Here is a 21,736-nt window from a genome sequence, read left to right as displayed (position 1 = left end):
ATAAATGACAAAACTGAACGAACAATCCTATTATTTATTGAAAATGCCAGTATTTTTCTTCAAAGCCGGTACAGGCTGCAGAGAAGCTTTGCAAGTGAAACAACACAGCCTGAATATTTTTTTTTTTTTTTTTGGCTTTTCTCCTCACAATTTAGGGTTTAAACCAGTTCTTCTGGATGATTTTAAAAGCAAGACACAATAGAATCAGGATATATTTGGTTTGGAGATCAAAATTTTATCTTAAAAGGGAAAATTTTCATTGAATCCAGTTGATGATCACAATATTTATTCCTTATAAACATGGTTTTGGGATGGCATCGTAGTGAAGTCAGCTCAGGTAAATAACTGAGCATTTTTTAAGTTTAAGATTCAAACCAAAAAAAAGTGGTTTTGAAAAGAGCAAAATGTTCTTTTGAAAATGGTAATGTCTCCACTTTATTACAATTAATTCACAATTTCAAACTACTACTACTTCTGAGTCTAACTATTCTAACTGTTCTCTTTTGATTCCAACTTGTCCACATAGAATCCCAATATGATGTAGACACTTTGTTCGTGAATAATCCAAACACACACTTAAACTTAAAATATCACCTAAATATTAACTTTAGGACCTCTGTAGATAAAAGCCAGAAGGAAAGTGAATATGTTTCTTATCAGAAAAGTAACATGGTGTGCCCTTGGTTGGATTGGGTCTTAGCTTTTCAAAATATGACTCCCTGCTACAGCGACCATGCAAATGAAGGACTAGCAGCTCCAATAATTCTTATTTTTAACTTGTTCTACAAAATAAAATAAAAATGTTCACCAGCACAACAAGATGAAACGGATGTCTCCTTTTTATTCAGAGGTGTCAGCAGCTTATAATATCCAGAATCTCTTGTTAAACTATTTATTTACATTACTTAAAATAAAAAGTGAATACACTTACATAAAAACATTTTTAAAACTGTCTCTTCTGGTATTTTGGTTTTTGCCTCAGTCTGTTCAAACTGGGCATTCACCGCTTTTGTTTTCACATTTTAGTCAAAAGCTGCAGGCCGCCACGGCCGCAGCCACCAGCATGGCGGTGAGCGGCTCCAGTGCCACGCCCCGGTTACAGTACGGCCAGTCACAGCAGCTGTAGCTCATGCTGTAGACGGTGCCCAGGAGGCGGAGGCTGTGCACCTGACTGCAGTCCTTCTCCAACATGCAGCCCCTGGCTGACAGGGCGGTATAGTTGCCGTAGCGACCCAATGCCTTGAAGCACAGCTCATTGGGAGGGCACTCCGTCACGATGAGTTCAAACGTTATTTCCTTCTCCAGGATGGGGCTGAAGTAGCAATGGAGGTTTTCAGAGAGCAGCAGAGGGAGGGGAAGGGAGAGCCACAACAAAGCAGCATGGACGAGCTGCCTGCAAGGAATGGAGATCACCACAGGGTCAATATTCATCAAGATAAGATGCTTTTACCAAGAAAAAGGATCGTCTAGGGCTTGACATGACAGTTCTAGCATTTTACTTTTAGGCAAGCCAATTAGTTAACTGGGTATGTCAGCAAATGTCCTGAACAGAAGTCAAACTTAACCTTTATTTAATATGTATTTGTACAAGGACAGTGCACATTCATGGTCATTTCTGTAAATGTAGCAGTATGAATTGTAAAGCTAATTTCCCACTTTAGTTTCTGGGAAAGGTGTAGGGTTGTCAATCAACAAACACATAAAATCAACATTAAAGTGACAAATAATACAAAAAACGTTGACAGCTAAATAAAGTAGTTTCTACATCAAAAACGTACATGTAAATTGAAAAATTATAATGAAATTATTAAAAAAGGTCAAAATGTACTCTGCAGTCAACACCAACATACAATATTTACATCTGCAGGTTCATGCAGCTTACAGAGCATGGCCTCTTCAAGAGTGTGCGTTTGAATTTAAGCTGAATTTTAAGTTGATTCTTCAGTGTTATTGAACATTTTTAGGGTGAGGGGTACACTATTCCAGAGGACAGATCATCTTAAATTGGTACAAATGTAGAGTCACCTCTGAGTACAGACCCGCTACAGATTTATGCTTAATATTTATATATTGTATATGCAAATGTAAAGAATGATCATTTTTAAATCCCAAATTTTTTAAGTTTTCAATAACAGAGGTTAAAACTGGTTTTCTGGCAAATATTTTCAAAGCCCTTTTGTTCAAAGATTCTGTCCAATAGTGTCACAAGTGAGTGTCCAGATTGTAAAACAATTTGTCAAAGATGGTCTGATGTTATGAAGAGTTTTTTTTTTTTTTTAGATCTTCTAAACATGGTCTTTGAAAGTACTAAGGGAGTAATCAAGAACATTTACTGTAGAATCACTGGACAAATTAACCCCTCCCCTCTCATGTTAACCGGAAGTACCCACACCAAATGGTCGTTTAAGTGGAAGGGTATTAATAGGTTAAGGATCTGACCCACACTCCATATCAGTAGGTGGCGGTAATGCACCGCAATGCTGTGTGTCGTCCGCTATAAAACACTAGAAGACTCGAACCAATCACTGTTGACGGATTACAAAATGCTGGCAGACTATCAGGAAGCCACGGCGACTGGGCATTTTCTATGGTTGACTTAAACACTTTGAGAGGTCCAGTGATTCTACAGTCAGCGGTTAAAAATCATTCCAAGATATTCATATTCTTTAACTAATTCAAGCCCCACCCCCATCCCCAAAAAAAGCTTAAAGGGACCCTACCATGATTTTCTTAAGCCTATCAGAGTCAACTATATATTTAAGATCATATATTACCTTTGGACCACAAAAAAAATTATTTATGAAATATTAGTTATATTCCATGAGTTTGCTTCTACCCGGAAGTAAAACGACTCGATTCATGAAGCTCCGCCTGCTGTCTGCTCCATGACGTCATCCTAGATTCTGTGGCAGTATGTCTGTATTTCTCCCACGACAATAATCCAAGCATCTTCAAAGATGTATACACATATATCTGCCTGTAGTTAGCCTGGCCATCACTAAACTGCACCACAACACACACACACACAGCTGCTTCACCGCTGTGCCGGACCTTAAAGGAGCGCAGCGGAAAAGTAACAAACACCTATTAGAGCTGGAATTTATAGAAAACAGGACACAATTAGAAGATATGTTATTCTGCATCTAAAATGGACGTTTTGCTGATCATCACTGGATAAGGGGAGCAATTGAGTGTTGTGTTAGTCTGTAGGCGGAGCTTGCACCACAGATTCTTCCTGGAGAGAGCTGTTGGCATCGATCTTACGTCAGCACGTTTCCAACCGCTCGGTTTCATGGGTATGGGAGGGAGTGCTGGAGACAGCGCAAGTTTTTAGAGGATTACTCTTAAATGCATGAACTGATCAAAATACCGCTTTGGGGTTCTTTATAGAGAGGAATGAACAGTAAAATGAATTTAAAACCTTTTTTTAAAAAAAAAAAAAAAAGCTTGTTTTTTCCTTAACCAATAAAGAGCCATTTTTTTTCTTATTAAAATGTGGGGGAAAAAAAAGTTGAGCACAGAAAACATTTCAGATATGTTTCTTTTACACTGATGTAACAATTGGTTCCTATGGGTTGAAGAAGCCCTGACAAGATCATTGCAAGTTTTACTATGCACAGGTGCCAGTAGTTTGCTGATTGGACCAGTGTCACATTACACATATTTGTGAAAACTATTTCAGCATGAACATCAGGAACTGGAATAAAAGAAAAACTTACCAAGTCATTTTCCAAGTTTAAAAATGTCAGACCCTTCCTCAGCAAATCTTAGTTTCTCACTGCATCCCAGAGAACCTAATGTTCTTAAGAGCTCAAGAGGCCACACCTCCAAGCACACCTGTAGGTAAATTCCACAAACCAAATACAGCAAGTAGGATTTTAAACAGTGCTTTTTTTTAATTCAGGATCAATTACTGCAGAAAAATGACGTCACATTACAGCAGGAGGGAGGCTTACAAACCCACCTTATTCTCTCTGAACTATAATGTTTACACCAAAAATACATATTTTTTTTCCCCCTCTCTTACTGTCTTTATAATAAACACAAAGAGCGAATCACAAGTGCAAACATTTGACTAAATGCTGCTTCTATTTGGAGACTCCTGCAGGTTAACAGGCCACCCTTCAGACTCAGACACTAATCTATGCTTTGATAGCAGGAGCTGCAGTCATTTCTGTCAGTGTGCTGTTTGCACACACATCCAAAGGCCTCTCCACAGCAGCCTCAGTCTCATTTGCTTTAGCCTTGATCATCTGCAGCAGCTCCTTCAGTGTGATTTTGGATTCCGGCACTTCGTTGCACTCGTTTTGGCAGCAGCAAGCGTAACGAACTTTATATTGTACCCCTCTGTAAGTGACCATCTCAGAGGAGCCGCAGAGGTCGGCTCTGACGCAGCCCTGAGCGGACAGGACGTGGAGGGCGCCGTAGAAGCCTCTGGAGCTGGTGCAGTACTCGCCGGGCGGACACTCTGTGGTGAAGTACGGACACGACTCTGATTTTTCGAGCAGAGGGCAGAAGTTACACCGCAGAAGCTCCAGAGAAGAGGCGGGACCAGAGACCAACAGGATGGAGGCGAGGAGCCATAGAGGTTGGCCCCAAGTTGTGCTGTTCATACAAGTGTGAACCCACAAACACAGGTAAACCATACAGATTAAGAGCCTTAAATCAGTCAGTTTGTCATTCACCTGGTCCTCAGTGATCCCATCTTCCTGCCAGTGAAAGCTGCTGAACTCATGAGGGTCTGTCCGCTCTATTAAGGCCTCTGATTGGCAGTTGGGAACAGGTGTGTGCTTTGAAAACTCAGGCTGACAGAAATTAAAAGTTTTAAAGAAAAATTAAAGTTTAACAGAGAGTTGTAGCTTTCAGGAAATTTTTTCTGGTACACATTTTCCCCAAAGACTCTAACTCAAAATTAAGAACTAAAGTGTAGCTTCAACAAAAAGTGGACTAGCAGTGCCATCTGGTGTCTGAACATGAAGCCACTTTACATAAATGAAGGTTTTAGCTTGTAAATAGACTTTCTGGTCATTTTCTGTTGGTGAAGGTGAGCTGTGAGGATTTGCACAAGGGTTCCTGCAAAAAAAAAAGAAATTGTTACAGTAAATTGTATTTTTTTCGTATTTTGTAGTTTTGGGGCATATGAATACACAATTGCAAGTACACACAGTTACGCACAACATGTATTGTACGAATTACAGATCAAAAATTACCCACACACAATATGAATTAGTCTATATTCGTCAACACATTCGTGTCTGGACAAAACGCCCAGACCCGTGGTTTCATGGGAACAACCAGCACGGCAAGAAACGACAAATTGGGGACGCCCAAAAAGTCACCATAAATCAATATGTGACGAGTTGGGAATGAGAATATGTTGAATATGGGAATCTTGGCCGCTTTTATTCATGTGGCCAACATGAATTTCCATCACTTTTTGAATTTTACTTTCATGAGGTCACAGTCTTGTTTGATTTAAAGGTCAAAGGTGATACTAATTCTGCCTTTTGTTTATCTGTCACTAATCTTATCACTATGAGCACAGTTCCTCTCAGTCGGTGTTTAAAGTCATCTTTAAAGACCGTCGGTAATGCTTCGCTTACTGTCAGCTCAGCCTCCTCATCCTCCCTGCCAGCATCGCCCCACTCCTCCTGCTCCTCTGCAGGGTCGTAGCTGTACAGAGGAATCAGCCGGTGGCGCAGCTCCTCTAATCTGCATTGCAAAGGGATCAAAGCAAACTCCAATGAGAACATCCAAAAACTGCTTTCAGGTATTTGGTTCAACCGAAATCACGACAGGTGCCACTCTACCTTGATTTCTTTCTGATATAAAAAACCTAAAAAGGAGAATATAATTAGAAACTTGAGCTAATATGAAAGTTAAAGCTTCAAGGAGCTGAGAGACTCTTACCGCTGCCAGGATGGATCCAATCAGGGTTAAGAGGACGAGTGGAATGAGGGCGTAGTAACCAGGAAATCCATGTGTTTGGTCTACAGGGGGCTTGAAGGCAGTTGTGTCGTTCCTGTTCACCTCCATCCCGACCAGTGCCTGCTTTCATGGAGGCCCCCGGTCCGGTCTGTGCACAGCTGACGCCTGCGTGACACATTCAGTGGAGAGCTGTCGCTGTCACTTCCACCGAGAGCTTCCCAAGAACTTCCTTCCCCCTCGCTTAGCTCATAGCTTTAGAAACTGAAACAGACACTGTTGTCTACCACCCAAGAGGATGAGCTCTAGACAAAATGTAAAACTTACCTCGTATGTTAGATTCAAGGAAAGGGGAGGTTTACTGTGACATGAGACGTACTTACAGGAAAGCAGCCTCACATCTCAACCTGCTCCATGACATTCCTGAACAAGGAGTGGACCAAAAGAAGCTCAGTCATGATTAACCTGACGATGTTTCAGATAAATGCAGCACAAGATAAACCAAAACAAATATCTATAGTGGACACATTCTTTAAATTTGCTGTAAATACATTTTGTTTTATGTTAAAAAAAGTAAAAATTGTAAATAAATCCCAGGATGTAATGTGGAGTTTTCTCCAGCAGAGGGGAGGTTTTTGTGGGCGGGAAGGTTAAGTTAGTCCCAGACTGGGCTGTACAGGTCTGACTTGTTCAGCACTGAGAAGTTGCCCTTCATAGAGACAGGTGCTGTCGTGAGCAGAGCTGTGATGGTAAGCTTTAAGCAAACCCTTTTGGTAAATGATTGATGTTAGAATTTAGAGCTAATCAGGAGTAGGTGCTTTTATGTGAGGCAGAAACGGTTTGTTACATTTCTGTTAAGTTTGAGTAAAAAGTAAGCATTTTTAGCTGTAGTGTTGATATAATAACATCTATGAAGGTGTTAGTCCCGTCCTTCTCATACGTAGAACCCCTTTGCTTTCATTTTAGTGGCAGTTTTGAAACTTTGTTAATCATTAAGCGACTGCTTTTCCTGTGCTCCAACAGTTAAATCCCTTTTCTTTCCCTATCTTGAAGCGTTCTTGAGAAGAGTGGAGACGCCAGACCAGACGGTTTGCTATTTTCTCATGGATCCCTTCATGAGACACAATGGGAACCTGCAGAGACAGAACGCGGCAGATTTCCCTCCGTCTGATCCAGACTACCCAGAGGAGGCTTTTTACTATAACCTGATGCCTGAAAATGACGCTAAGCCTCAAGGAGGTTCTTGGAATATTGACCATCAGGATTATGGCCCTCCACCAATTCCACCCAAGGATACTAGGACTCGCGATCCCGTGAGAACAGAACCTGCGCCCCCTCCCATTCCCCCCAGGAAAAGGCCACCACAAATCCACGACAGGAAGATGTCTGTGAACACCATCCCTACACCGCCAAATAGACTAACACGATCACACACACAAGTGGAGACTCGAGTGAGTACATGAAGTTTCTCACTGGAAACACTTCTTTTCATTTTATTCTGACATTGGCTAATCCTAATCTTAGGATCCGTGGGCCATCATCTTAACTAAGTGTCCAGAGGGGAGCACTAAAGATCTGGCTGTTTTTTGCAGCACAACATTCCAGTAAGGCAGAGAACACAAAACACAAACTGAATCTTAACAAATGATTATGTTTTAAGATAAAGTATTTTGTTTCTGTCGAATCTTGTCAAGACAGTTTTTCAAAACTAAAACAATTGTAGTTTTTTAAAACATCTAAGAATATTTTTCTTAAAAAATACTTTTTCTATCCAATTGGCTGATTATTTTGCTTATTTGCATTAAATCTGCTTTTTGTACTTATATCCAAGAGGCCTGGTTTTGCAGTGCATTTGGTTTATCAGATTTTATTTCTCTGTTTACATTTATTACCTTGAAGTGTGTGTGATGTAATCTTTCTAAACACGTCTGTTCATATTTCTCGTAATATTTAGTTTTCCTGCCACTCTGGTAATTTGTCATTCTTACAGACTGAAGTCACAGTACAAGCACACAAACTTTGATCAGAACTCCGGTTTGGTGTGGGGCCGACTTGTGCAAATCCACCCCTCCCTGCTCCACAAGGTGGAGGTGGAGTTCACCGTATCCACCGAAGAGGACAACCACCAGCTTCCCCTCCCCACAGAGGGTAAAATACTTCAAAATAACAACTAGCTTATCAGCAAAGCGCTGTGCTTGGCCTAAAATTGTAAAACAATAAAAATGCCATTTAGTCCTGAATAACTAAATTATTACATAACCTCCTAAAAGTAATTGGATGACAACAAAAACATAATTTAAATGACTTTTCTTCTTTAAACTAATGTTAACATATAGTTTTATTTTAATGATTCATCTTAAATGGCTTTTGAGTTTAAAATGTATTCACATAATGCTTAATTTTTTAATCAGTAAAATTGGTTATTTTTTGTTGAATATTCGTGATTCAAATCTAAAAAAATGCATAACAAACAAACGTGAACCTGTAGGGAGTATCTCAGTTTCTGTCCGAAATGGACACTTGATGTGTTATTTTTATCTCAATCTAAATCACAACGATGGACGACAACGATCACGCCAAAATGTTTGTGTATGCAGCTGTATATATACAGTTTTACTTTGAGAGTTATTATCTTTAAGTGATAACTTGCAAGAAACCTTTCTGTCCCACTCCAACTATATTTCTTTGTATTAAAAAGTATTCTTAGTGATCTTTTAATTTTCTCCATTCTGTTTTTTCCAACATGTTTTAAAAATTTGTCATATTTTAAGTGCAACAAAAAACCTGGACGATCAATTTGTCCGCAAGTGGATGCATCAGAATTACAGCGGAGAAGGGAGTTGCTGCATCACAAACCTACGCTTTTTCAAAACGCACATTTTTTAATTTTTCCAGATCCAACACAATTTGAGCAAAGAAAAACTTAGAAATACAGTTTTAATCTTAACTTATTTAATAGATCCCCTCCATTATGAGAAAAATGCTACAAAAACATGTTGAAAACACCAAAAACCTGATTTTCATTGGAGTGTTAATTTTATAATCAAATTTATTTGGGGGAAGTGTACAGACTCTGATTTTCTATTCTTTCATTCAGCAAACAACCCAGTGCAGCAGCTGATTGAGGATTTTTTAGAGCTGGTTGACCTCGACCCCAGAAGAGCCGGGGAATATGTTGTGAAGTTTTGCGACTCCGAGGAGTATCTGAAAAAGTGAGTGAGTCTTTCATCACAGCTGCAGATCCTGAAATTCTGGATCCATTTTACTGTCAGTCATATTTTTAGTTTTCTTCAAAGACACGTAGTTGAATCACGTCTCCCTCTGCTTCCGCAGTGATGAACTCCTTGCCGTGTACGAGAAAGTACAGATGTGCCACAAGTTGAAACAGGTGATCCACCTGCGGATCATCCATGTTAGCAAGCTGAACCGCCATCTGGTCAGAGATGTGAGTGGGTTCAAATTCCTCCCGGTCACCTTACAGCAGACAGGGTTGGCCTTATATCCACCCATGAAACGCTGCGGTCACAAACGGAGATGTCATCATCAGGGCTATTGTAGTTGTAAAAACACCCAGAGCCCTCGACTTTGTTCTGTTTACACACACTGCTGACATTTAGCAGAGAGTAAGAAACTGGATAAAGGGTAAAAAAAAAGATTTAGATCCTAAATCTTCTTTTGTACTAGTGTAAAATAGTTTGATTCATAAAATGTTGTTAAATTTAGCACTCTCCATTGTTTGTGTTGTAAGGCTGAAGACGACAAAGCAGAGTGTCACTTGTATCCATTCCTGGGTTCTGTCAATGTCTACAACATCTCCAGGTAGGACGATTATTCCTCCTCATGCCTGTCAGCCTGTAAAATAATCTGTTACTTGGCAATGAATTATGGGAAGAACTCATAACTTCCTGGTTCACTTCTATGTGCTCAAATGTGTGTTTTGCAGGCTCAGCATGCAGGAAGTGCTCAACAACTATAGCAAAGAAGTGGCAGAGCTCATAAAAAGTCAGGTGAGTGGTGATCTACTTTCTGCGAATAAAATCCTTCTTCCCAAACGATTCTCATCTCGTCACGTCTGCAGTCTTGGCAGAATGTCAGTTATGTGGTGACAAGAGTTCGCACCATAACGAATCTGCTGTTTGGACTCACGAGCCAAGAACTGGAGGAAGCCATTGGTCGACTCAACAGAATCAACCTCAAAACTTTGGTATGAGCACGTCCTCTCTTCACACTTTCTGATGGATATAAATAAATTTTTTAAAAAGTGTCACAACACAATTTAAAAAAACACATAAAAAACCCTTTCCAAAGAAAATAGATATCATGCAAAAATGTATTAATTTCCATCATTTCATTCAAAAATTCAATTTTCTAAGACTCGACATTCAGATCCCGCTGTTTAATGGATTTAAGTAGTCATTTAAGCAAATTAAGTAATTAGTTTTTACAAGAAATGATAAAGACAGAGATCATGATCACATCAAGCCAATCAAAATAAAGAATTTTCAAAGTGATATGTCCATTTTCAGTATTTGATTAGGAATCCCTTGGCTTTAATAACTTCATTAATATAATCAGCTTTTGCCATTGTATGGATGTCCAGTGTCTTGATGCTTCCTGTCAGCTGTTCTTCTTCATTTTCCTTTTTAATAATATCTCACACATTTTCAATGGTCTAGCCTTCTTAGCTAGAAACCATAGTGGCTCACCCAGACTATAGAAGATATGATGATGGTCTCCTGGATAGTTTTCAGTCTAAAGTTTTCTCTATGTTGAGCCAATTTAATGACGTGGGGAACCGCTGAAGGTGCTTTGAGTTTAGATGATTAGTTGGTGAAACTCAGATTAAAACATTCATGTCCTGCAGAATTTGGGCAGATTTCTCCAGTTTTCTCATTTTTTTAATCCGTTTTTTTGTGTGTTTTATGAGCTGGAACCTCAATTTATGTCAAAATAGAAATACATACTTGAACAGGTAAACAATGGGCCTTGAATCTATATTCTATGAATGTTTAACTTTTTTGAATGGAATTATAGACATGCCTTTTTTTTAGTGTCCATATTAATCTTTAACCATTTACTGAAAGGGTATCTGAGCTTCCTCCTTAATTTACATTATTGTTGTCATTCCTATACAGTTCGGAAGTTGGTTTCTGAATAGATTTATAAACACTCAAATGTCACAGAATCACACACATTAAAATGCTGTAATTTAACTTCATTTGAGAAAATACTGTAGATCTTGAGTGTCATGCCACGGTGTCTTTTCAACAAAAGGCTTATATGTTTAAATTACACTGAATTAGGAAAACTCAGAAGAATAAAATCTGTTTCTTTTTGTGTTTTACAGAGCAATGATGAGATGTTTGAGTGTCAGTCTGGTGAGTAGCAGTAAATAGTTTAAATTATTAATAATTTCAATTCTAGATTTTGGTTGTTAGAATTGGGATCAAAAGGTTTTTAACTTTCTAGAAACAATCCAAGTCTGCTCTCTTTGATCAGCTTTTGCCAATTGAAGTCACAGATTGCATTAGGCATTCAAAACTGTGTAGTAGAAATAGCATAAAACTGATTCAAATGCAACATTAGTTTACAAAGTTAAAAAGAATCAGTTGATTTGAGAATTTTACTTATTTTTATATCTTATTTTTAAAAATAAAAAAGTCTGTTTATATTTAAAACTCTTAATTTTAAAATGAGTTTATTATGCACTATTTTAATGCTGAACTACTTACAGCCTCATTTTTTTTCTTTTGTTTTTATTGTTTGGCCACAGTAAATTAACTCAAGGAATGGTCATACTTTAAAATTCTTTATTTTTTTTAAATGTCTTATTTATATATATATTTATATATAAATATCTTTTATTTATATAAGTAATAAAGTAAATTACTTTAATTCTAAAGATCAAAAGGCACAAAAAGCCATCTTCCATGCGTAAAAAAGAAAGTTTTCCAACTTGATTTTATAAGCTTTGCAGTTAGTGGTATTTAACCCTGGAGCACCAACAAGGTTTATACTTTTTTATTTAATTACTTTTTTTAAATATTAATTTATTTAGTTGGTCGCTGTTAATTCCTGCCACTCAATATGAACAAACAAACCAAAAAAAAAAGTGTAAAATTAGCTTTAATAGACCAGAAAAAAATAGTTGTTGGGTTTTCCAGAGTTAAAACATTTTTAGTTGCACAATGCTAACATTTGCAGAATGCATACGTGCAATAATGATGACAGCTGTGTTTATGAACGAATGCTTCCGTTTTCTAAACTGCACTTGTGTTACAGTTGTGGTCATGCTCCATGGGGTCCTGCTGAAACTGCTGCAGACGTATTTTGACAACTTCCAGTCCGACTTTACGGTTCAGAGAATAATCAGCAGCCCTCAAACCCGCGACGTGGACAACAACCAAGACATTCTGCAGTTCAACATAGTTTCTTTTTATAAGCTGCACCCCACCTGGCTGAGGTATGAGTACATTCGCATGTTTGTATTCTTCTGTCTGCGCTGACGCACGCACACAAATGAACACATTAGTGTCACATATTTTTCCCCTTTGAATTTTAGCTATGAGAGCTTTTCCCTTTCCTGCGATTTGATTTATGGAGGAGTTTCAGTCTCCGAAACTGCCATCTCGGAAAATATCAGCACTGCTTTGTCATATGGAAACAAGATCAACTGCAACCGAACGTAAGAGCAATGCGACAAATGTCATTTCTTTACTCAGATCAGCTGGTTTTTACATTTTTATCCTGCATTCTTAGTCATATTTAGTAAACTACAAATAGTGAAGAAAAATTAGATTTTAAATAGGTAAGGGGAGGATATTTATGCCACTGTGTGTCATTTCCAGGATGGTCTTTCCGGTTCCGATAAATCAGCTTCCATACGAATGCATGCTGAGGTTTCGCATAAAAGGAGCAAAGAAAGGAAAATCCCTGGAGCTTCTAGCCTGGGTTGTTCTACCTCTGTACAGTCACGGGTTTGTTTATCAGTTTATCAAGGTAGTTGTTGGAAAAACATTGCTAAGCGTTTTCAGGTTCCTAAGATGTTTGTCTATACTTTTAGGACTCTTATAAGAGGAACCGTTCTCCTAAGTATGTGCACTTTACCCGAGTTGCCTTTCTCTCCAAGTCCTGCACTGTCCGACATCCACAAACAGGCTGAGGGGGTCATACTCCAGGTCTGCAGCATCACACAACTCCCGGTTGACCCAGAAACCCCAAATTCACACTCTTGTTTCTCTTGTCCTTCAGCTTGATTTTCCAGATCAGTACGAGTGGGTTTATCAGAGACCCGTAGCTCTGCCGGGGTCGATCAACTTCTCTGAACCTTGCGATGAAGTTCGAAAGAAAATGCTGGAGATTTCAAAGAAGCATTGCCTCTGCTTGTGAGTAACAGAAGTCTCTTCCACAAAAATTGGAGTTGTGTCGGAGCTCAAGGTGTTTTCTCTGCTACCAGTCTGACAAAAAACGAGAAGGCCTTCCTGTGGAGCAAACACCACTTGAGTAACAAAGGAAGCACTTTCCTCCACCTGCTGCTGGGCGGCGTGCCTCAGTGGCAGCCTAAAGACTTGACAGAAATCTACACGGTGGTCGACAACTGGCCCATCTACCTCCCTGAAGAGGCTCTTTTCCTGCTCACTGACAGGTAGGCCACACAGAGACGACGTGTTAGAAATCTGCCTAAAGCAACAAAAACAAAAACTTTTGTGTACAGATAAACATCTTACTGTTTTCATCTAATGTTTTATGATTAAACGTTATGCAGGGCTGAGCGATAAAAATGATAATGATATATTTCGAGACATGTTTTTCTATAGAGTTTTGATTGAAGGGTCCAAAATTAACACTCACCAGGCACAAGCATTTTAAGATGCGAGTAAATGTTTGCATCTAATTAGTCATTTTTATTAGCTCTCCTTTTGGTGAATTTGGTCGTAAAAAAACGCGTTTTGGCCTTCACCGTTTTTTACGGTCCAGCAGCAAATTTGCGGCGTGGCGAAGGAGAGGCGGTCGATGCTGGTCCCCCCTGTAGACTCTCAACAGCTCCTCTTAAAGAAATCACTGTTTGTTTTCCCCACCACACTTCAACATCTCTCTCTTTCTTCAGACTTTAAAAGTTAAGTTAAAAAGTGACATCTATCGACAAGACAATAAACAAGAAATCTGGTATTAATTAGCATCGTCTCAACATGCGTTCCAGTCACTTTCCTTCTTGAAAATTGTCATTTTGCAAAAAAAGGAATTCCTTAACTCCTTAAAGTCATTTGGCGACCCCAGAAAAAAAATCCTGGATAAAAAGTGTAGATTTGGAGACAGTGCAGTTGAATAGCAAGATGCTACGATGCTAAGCTAATTATATTTTCACAGAGCGGACTTTAGGACTTAGCACATTGAACTGCGTGAGAATTATGCTTTCAGTTTAGAGGTTATTCACCCGATTTAGACAAAAATGTTTGTCAATTTTATGTTTATTCTGTAAAACTTCAAAACAGAATTTATTTGTAGAAATAACGCTTTGTTTTCAAATAGAACTGATCAAGTGTTTTAAGTTTTTTTATATTCCCATTTGAAAATTAAAACTTTTTGTTTTAATTTTCAGTTTAGTTTGTAATATTTATTTCGTTGTCTGAAAAAAACACTTTATCATGTTCCTTCAGTGCATCTGTTATTTTTAAAGTATGTTAGGAAATACATATTTAAATGTAAACAATCTGCTGATAATTACAAATTTCTTTTATGAGCCACAGAGTGTTCAAATTTGACAAATATAGTTTATATCGTGATTAATATCGTTGTCGCTGATATAAAAATATATATTTATATCATGATATTGAAAATTCCTTTAGTTTAATTTTATTATATTTAATTGTTTCATGTGCTTAGTAGAGTCTAGTAAACTGGACCAGGAAGTTGCAGCATGTCATTTCTATATGGATTATAGTTGCAATTATGTCACATTTGGCTCTAAAATCATAGTGAAGCTGATTTATTCACTGACAGCAACTTATCCTGTGACTTCAATATAAGCATAAATGATTAACCCTCCACCCCCGTGCTTGATAGCTGATATGTGAAGTTTGTCAGGATCCTTGTCAAAACACATCTCTGTGACTTCGTCTTAGACTGTCGCCCAGGTGTGTGACAACTTTTATGATAACCTGTAGAAAGATTTGTTTGATCATGAGTGTGACTTTATATTATTTCACAAACTGAAACTTGTCTAAAAATGTCAAAATCTGAGTGAATAAAAGCTTTCTTATCTTAAAGCGACACATTTTGCTGTTCTATCACTGTCATAACTGCAGCTGGAGTCAGAATTTTTGTTTGTTTGCTCAAACGTTTTTCCAGGATTCCTGATGGGACCGTTCGAAAAGCTGCCGTTCACTATTTTGAACAGATTCCAGATGGAGAGCTGGAGATGTTTCTCCCACAGCTAGTTCAGGTGAGAAAACCAAACACAGTGTAGACCTTTCATTTGGTCTCAAAGACAAAGTTCAAAACTGAGCTCCAGATTTGACTGATGAAGCATTCTTAACCCAAGACCTTTAGGTGCCCCACTTTAGAAAAGTATCATGAATTGTAGTTCGTCGAGAGGCTGAGCTGTCCCTCTGTTCGGCAGGCTCTGAAGAATGAGTGGAAGTTGAATTCCCCTTTGGTGATGTTGCTGTTGGACAGATCTCTGAAGAACATGAGGATCTGCCAACAGCTCTATTGGTGAGTTACACTCAAAACTACAGTAGTGTAGATTTAGTTTACACATAAACATGTTTAGTTTGAACAGATTTGAAGTAGATTTTACATTTTTAAATATAATAATATTTTGACTTCAGCATGTTTTAGTAATTATGGAACATTTGTGTTTTTCTTTTTTTAAGAACATAACTATTTAAAGAAGTTGCCACTTATTCCAAACATCTGCAGAAATAATCTTGTGCAGCTAAATCCAAAGATTTTTTAATCATCATTTTATCAAACTAGTGCTGTTTATATGTGTGGACAGGCTCCTGACAGACGCTCATAATGACCCATACTATCAAAGCTGGTTCAAGAAGATCCAGGCAGCACTGCGACACTGCTGTGGTCAGGCCATGAAGAAGGAGCTGGACAATGAAGCTCAAATGATGCAGGTTCTTGTGCACGTGGCTGAGATGGTGCGGTCCGCTGACAAGACCCAAAGAAAGGTCTGTAATATCAAAGTTTTTAGTCTTTATCCAGTCCAAACATGTTACTAAGATAGACTTTTCTTTGCCCCAGAGTGTCTTGAACTCATTAAAGTGGAACATTGACCAATTCTTCAAAGGAGGGATGAGCTGTTGTCTACCAGTGGATCCTGGGGTTTGTGTGAAAGGAGTCAATCTGGATGTAAGTAAAACGGAGCTGCAGAACATGACACTTTTGTCAGTATTTAGGAAAAACTCTGTTATAATGGGTACATACTGTATATATATCCATTCATAAACAAAAATGTGCAATATGAAACCTGAAAAACAAGTCAAAAAAATACAATACATACTACTTAACTGAACGTGTTTTTTCAAGATCCATACAAGTGCACATTCAAAATTCAAATATTTAGAAAAAGTAACTTTTTTTGTTATTTCAAAAACTGGAGATCATAATTTATGTAGATACATAAACATAGATTAAAATATTTCTATCTTGTTTTATAGTTTGGCTTATGGGTAAAAAAAAAATGTTTTCCTGAAATTTAAATTTTGTGGGTAGAAAAAATGTAACTTTTGAGACTCATGGTGTCCCCTTAAATGTAATTTTTTAATAAACTCTCCACATTTTCATCATCAGAACACAGTGAGTCATATATAGGCATTGTAAAATGATTGTATTGATTAGATTTTCACTTTGTGAAATCTGTAACATCATATTTTCCATTTAAAAAGATAGAAAATAAGTAGTGAAGATGTTGTTTACAATCCATGCTACTAGATATTCCTGCACTATATAGTTTTTAGTAGTAATGGGTTAGGTGGGAATGTGGGCATAGCTTCAGTCTAGGTCAGTAAGCAATACAATCATGAAAAAATAAACTGCTGACTGGGAGGTTTACTAGGAGGTAAAGCCATAAAAGACAGTTGCTAAACAAGCTGATTGCTCATAGAGTGCTGTACCCAAGAGTATTTACAGTCAACTGAGTAGTAGTGCTTTCAATATTCACAATAGATGTTATTGTCATTATGAGATGTTACATACACAACAAAATTGGCCACAGTCATCTAAATAAAAATAAATAAAGGCTTGAAATATTTCAACTTGTTATAATTCTTTGAAAACATTCCCAGTTTCACTTTTTGAAATAACTGACAAAATGTTCTACAATTTTCACCAAGTTAAAAGATGTTTTAGATGTACCTGCATGTGTCCTTTTCACTTTGGTGACAGTATTTCATCTTTGCTCAAATGAGGCATGAACACTGCCTCTTTACTTTGTTTAAACAATAAAAAGTTAATAGTTACAAGTTAAAACATTTCTGTGTGTTTTTTCTTCTTTCTTTAAGGCCTGTAAGTTCTACAGCTCCAATGCTGCTCCTTTGGGGATCTCCTTCATTTGTAATGACCCTTTGGCCAAACAACTCAGTGTCATCTGCAAGGTAGACTTTGATATTCATACCTGTTTGTTATCTTAAGGGGAATTCATTAAACCTATAAAATAAAGCGTACATACAAAGATGAAGCTCTTGTCAGTTTGACGTCTTGTTCAGACAGGAGATGACCTGAATCAAGACATGCTGGTGCTTCAGATAGTCCGTGTGATGGACTCAGTTTGGCTCCAGGAGGGGCTGGATTTAAAGATGATCACTTACAGATGCATCTCCACAGGAAAAGCTCAGGGTAACTGCTCATCAACTGCTTAAATGTTTCATTTGTTACATTTAGAATTAGTAAAATAAAAAAGTGTGTGTAATTGTTAGGGCTGGTTGAAGTGGTTCCTGATGCAGTGACGCTGGCCAAGATTCATCAGGAGTGGGGTGTGGGCGGAGTGCTTCGGGTTGATTCCCTGGAGAAATGGTTTCACATGTTGAACCGGACTCAAGACGGTTATGATGAGGTGAGATCCTCCTCCTTAACTGTGTTATCGTATTTGTAAGCTAGTGATACAAACGCCTGCTGTGTTTACCCAGGCTGTGATGAACTTCATCCACTCGTGTGCTGGGTGGTGTGTAGCCACCTTCATCCTGGGGATCTGCGATCGGCACAACGACAACATCATGCTGAAAAGCACCGGACATATGTTCCACATTGACTTTGGCAAAATCATGGGCAACGCACAAAAGTTTGGAAGCTTTAAAAGGCAAGTTCTAAAAAAAAAAATATATATATATATATATATATATATATATATATATATATATGTGTATATATTTTTTTTGAATCAAATTAAAGATGACTCAGCAAAAACCTTCTGCCGTCTAATCCCAGGGACCGATCCCCTTTCATCTTCACGTCTGAGATGCAGCACTTCATCACCGGCGGTGGGAAGACTCCTCAGCGCTTTCAAAACTTTGTGGAGCTCTGCTGTAGAGCTTATAACATAATCCGAGGGCGCTCGGCGCTAATACTCAGCATGCTGGAGCTGGTAAGGCATTTCAAACAACATCCAATCTGTGGTTTAGCTTCTATCTAAAGATACAGGATGTGAGGAGTTTGCATTTCTGATTCCAGATGCTCCGGGCAGGAATGCCAGAGCTGAAGGATTCTAAGGATTTGGAATACGTCCAGAACAACCTCAGACCTTATGACACGGACTTGGAAGCCACTGTCTACTTTACAAAGTAGCTGTCCCACAATTGTGTGCATACAGTGTTTTGTAGCACTTTGCTTCTATTTATTATGTGCTTGTATTCTAGGAAAATCAAGGAGAGTATGGATTCTGTTGCACCAACGGTCAACTTTATGGCACATTTAATGGTTCAACAGAATAAAAAAAAGTCGGTGGTCCGGGACAACGTCCCTGCTCCTAACAACAACATCCAGGAGGCTGTCATTCTGCGCTTCTTTGGCAAAGGAAAGGATATGGTGAGGCTGCGTGCTGCTCTTTGTGCTGGGGTGGTTCAAAAAACGTCTGTCCTGTCGGGTGCTTTTGTAGCAAGATGTCCCTGAGAGTCTGCCTTATGCACCACACTGCCTTGTGAAAGGCTCTAATAGTCTTGGGAGCTGACGGAAGTCACGAAATACTTGGAGATGACAGCACTTTCACACATTTTTGGCTCTGTGGAATAACCTTTAAGCACTCAGCTGTCATTTACGGCCTACAACGCCGCCGTGCTGAAAATCTTTGCTGCTCTCGCGTGAGAAAGGGTGCTGTGAGTTGGTGTTTCGCTGCTCTTTGATCAGGGGCAGATCCTGAGGATTTTCTATAAATCACTCTTGGATTTGCGTGAATTTGATAACGTGTTTTGCTCAAACTGGAATACTTGGAAACGGTCAGCTTGTTCTTTCACTCACTTTGCTACTCTTTTGTTTTGTGTGAACTACAGATTTATGAGCTGCAGATAAAAATTGACGATGGTTATCTGACAAGTGAGAAGACATATGGGGATTTTGAGCAGATCCATAAAAACATGGAGAAACACTTCATAAAATCACAGCTTCCTAAGTAAGAGAAAAATCAAACAAGTCTTTCCCGCTCTTCCTAAGCTACAGAAGCCTGAAGTCTCTGTTCCTTCCTTAGGTTTCCTGGGGTGTTTCAGATGTCTTTCACTCCACAAAAGAAGATGCATGAGCTGAATAACTACCTGAAGGTGCTGTTTGAGGGACCAGGCAAAGGGGTGAGTGTGTTTCTCTTGTTCCTCCAGCCTCCTTTCATGTTACAATGTCTCATGCTTTCGTACACTGAAAACCTGCAGAATGAGTACGTGTGCAGACTCTTTCTGGATGGCCCCAAACAACCAAGACCAACGTTACAAGAAGGTTAGACGGAGCTGGAGATTGATAGATTGATTACAAATGGTAACTGATTGCACTGATTGTGTAACTCCTTTCAGGAGAAACCCCTCAGATCCAGCTGTACATCACCTATGCAGAAAACAAGCTCTCAGTGTTGGTGAAACACCTGAGGAACATTGTGAGTGTTGTCATCTTTTAAAAATAAAATGGATGAAAACTGTATTTATGAAGAAACCAAAAATATATTTTTTACTAATATATTTTTTTAAATGAAGAGACAAACAAATGGGTCCAACCCTGACGTCTACGTGGTCACGTGCCTGAAACCCGACCCTCTGGACAGCTCCAAGAGGAAGACCAAGGTGGTCCACGATAATGACAACCCCACCTTCAACGAAATGGTAATTCTCAGCCCCCCCCTTCACACATGCTCTGTAATCAGGCGCTAATGAGATCCGACACTAAAACAGCAAATTTGTCCCAACAGAAGTTCACCTTTGCACAAATAGTATGCGTGAAATACTTTACATGTGTTGGTTTGTATGCATGAGTATGTGGTGTGAACTGTAGTTGTATTGTGTGCATCTTAACATGTTTGTATGTGAACATTTTTGGACATTTGAGTGGACAGGCCCCACCCCTTTAGACGAGTGCTGTCATGCAAGCGATTAATTATCTGTCTTCTCCTCACAGCTGGTGTACAACCATGTCCCGCTGCTGTATGGGATGGTGCTGGACGTGAAGGTGAAGAATAGGAAGCAGCAGAGGAACAGGCTTCTTGTTGGAACCACAATCAAACTCGAGGAGGAACTGCTCGATGAGGACCGATGGTTTATTCTTGAGGATGGATCAAATTGATCCTGCTGCATTGTAGGGATTCTGCCAGCAGGGGGAGCCACCACACTAAACAAACAGTGTATCTGTTTGTACAAAAGGGCAAAGAAAGTATTTAAGTTAGCCACCAACTGTGGAAGTTCTCTATATTATAAAGATGAGAGAGGCCTGACATTTTCATCATAGATACAATAAGACATAATGAGTTCAAACAGGTGACACTGATACAGGTAACAAGTGGAGGATCTTAAACAGAAGGAGCTGGTCTGTTAGTCTTGCTTGTTTACTTATTTTACTGAGAAATGTACCAAATGTGTTAAAAAAAAATAAGATTTCAGGCCACTTTCATCTTTTTAAGTCGGAGAACTTGCACAACTGATGAATACCTTTTTTTGCCTCACCCTACAGAAATAATTATGCACTTTACATAAAAAATACAAACCTACAATGTTATCCTTTGACCTGCAGTTTAGCTTCTGTTAAAAACAGCGAGTCACACATCTGACAGACTCAAGTGTTTACTTTGTGAAGCTTTTGTTATTTAAATGTCTATCAAATGTAGATTTTATCTGGTGAGAAACGAAGAGAACTTTTAGCTTTTTATACTTGCACTTTGATTTGCACTCCTGCTGTAACCTTGAATAGCAGACAGATATTTGATGTGACAGATTAGGGAGGAGGTGATGCTTCTGAGCTGCTTGCATGCTACCTGCAAAGGTGTGCTTTTCCTTCAGGCTGTGTCAACTGAAGGTCCTTGACCAGTTAAATTGAAAAAAAAAAACGGGGGCAGAGTGTGTGTGAAGATGATAAGTCAGCGGGTCAAGTCTGACCCGAGGCGCCGATTCGACAGTCTCCTCTTCATTCTGTCGTCTTATCCATCAGTGGCCTTCTAACACAGTTGTGCTCAAGCATGCACAAACATGTAAAGACAGACAAGCAACATGAATTAAAAAAACCTTCGTTTCTAGGCCAAACCAAGTCTTCATGTTATCTTAATTCCAGCCCGTCCTGACAGGCCTGCTGACCCGTACGTTCCTCCTCCTCGTTCAAAGGAATTTAGTGATGAATGAGGATG

General features: G+C 38.8%; 4 protein-coding genes across 5 annotated transcripts; 1 reads left to right on the top strand and 3 right to left on the bottom strand.

The window, feature by feature from the left end:
* Positions 1–821: 821 nt before the first annotated feature.
* Positions 822–3,831, bottom strand: LOC118598847 (protein Bouncer). Its single transcript, XM_036212311.1, has 2 exons — positions 3,720–3,831; positions 822–1,393 (listed from the first exon to the last, which is right to left on the bottom strand). Exons 1-2 carry the CDS (start codon positions 3,725–3,727, stop codon positions 1,027–1,029), a joined length of 375 nt encoding a protein of 124 aa, XP_036068204.1. The 5' UTR covers positions 3,728–3,831; the 3' UTR covers positions 822–1,026.
* A 175-nt stretch (positions 3,832–4,006) lies between these two features.
* Positions 4,007–4,842, bottom strand: bncr (bouncer). The gene is made up of 2 exons (XM_024281429.2): positions 4,686–4,842; positions 4,007–4,605 (listed from the first exon to the last, which is right to left on the bottom strand). Exons 1-2 carry the CDS (start codon positions 4,733–4,735, stop codon positions 4,143–4,145), a joined length of 513 nt encoding a protein of 170 aa, XP_024137197.1. The 5' UTR covers positions 4,736–4,842; the 3' UTR covers positions 4,007–4,142.
* A 92-nt stretch (positions 4,843–4,934) lies between these two features.
* On the bottom strand, positions 4,935–6,062 carry LOC118598848 (small integral membrane protein 29-like). The gene is made up of 4 exons (XM_036212312.1): positions 5,911–6,062; positions 5,811–5,836; positions 5,604–5,712; positions 4,935–5,073 (listed from the first exon to the last, which is right to left on the bottom strand). The coding sequence occupies exons 1-4, from the start codon at positions 6,034–6,036 to the stop codon at positions 5,026–5,028; spliced, it is 309 nt and encodes a 102-aa protein (XP_036068205.1). The 5' UTR covers positions 6,037–6,062; the 3' UTR covers positions 4,935–5,025.
* Positions 6,063–6,565: 503 nt separating this feature from the next.
* On the top strand, positions 6,566–21,442 carry pik3c2g (phosphatidylinositol-4-phosphate 3-kinase catalytic subunit type 2 gamma). 2 transcript variants are annotated; one of them, XM_024281426.2, is made up of 33 exons: positions 6,566–6,674; positions 6,979–7,376; positions 7,450–7,529; positions 7,916–8,073; positions 9,023–9,137; positions 9,259–9,370; positions 9,674–9,744; positions 9,869–9,932; positions 10,004–10,129; positions 11,273–11,303; positions 12,208–12,388; positions 12,488–12,610; positions 12,774–12,902; positions 12,989–13,103; positions 13,177–13,310; positions 13,382–13,570; positions 15,274–15,367; positions 15,545–15,639; positions 15,926–16,106; positions 16,180–16,287; positions 17,439–17,531; positions 17,643–17,772; positions 17,853–17,989; positions 18,063–18,232; positions 18,361–18,517; positions 18,604–18,713; positions 18,789–18,957; positions 19,419–19,537; positions 19,613–19,709; positions 19,788–19,851; positions 19,926–20,005; positions 20,103–20,228; positions 20,521–21,442. In XM_024281426.2, the coding sequence occupies exons 2-33, from the start codon at positions 7,029–7,031 to the stop codon at positions 20,683–20,685; spliced, it is 4,071 nt and encodes a 1,356-aa protein (XP_024137194.1). In that variant the 5' UTR covers positions 6,566–6,674; positions 6,979–7,028; the 3' UTR covers positions 20,686–21,442. The 2 variants fall into 2 exon arrangements, with proteins under 2 accessions (XP_024137194.1, XP_036068203.1); XM_036212310.1 differs by having other exon boundaries at positions 6,607–6,674; positions 6,949–7,376.
* The last annotated feature ends 294 nt before the right edge of the window (positions 21,443–21,736 follow it).

This window comes from Oryzias melastigma, linkage group LG6 (genome assembly GCF_002922805.2).
Source record: "Oryzias melastigma strain HK-1 linkage group LG6, ASM292280v2, whole genome shotgun sequence".
NCBI classification, from domain to species: Eukaryota; Metazoa; Chordata; class Actinopteri; order Beloniformes; family Adrianichthyidae; genus Oryzias; species Oryzias melastigma.
Note: the sequence above shows the minus strand (reverse complement) of the source record. Positions and strands in the feature narration are given on the sequence as shown.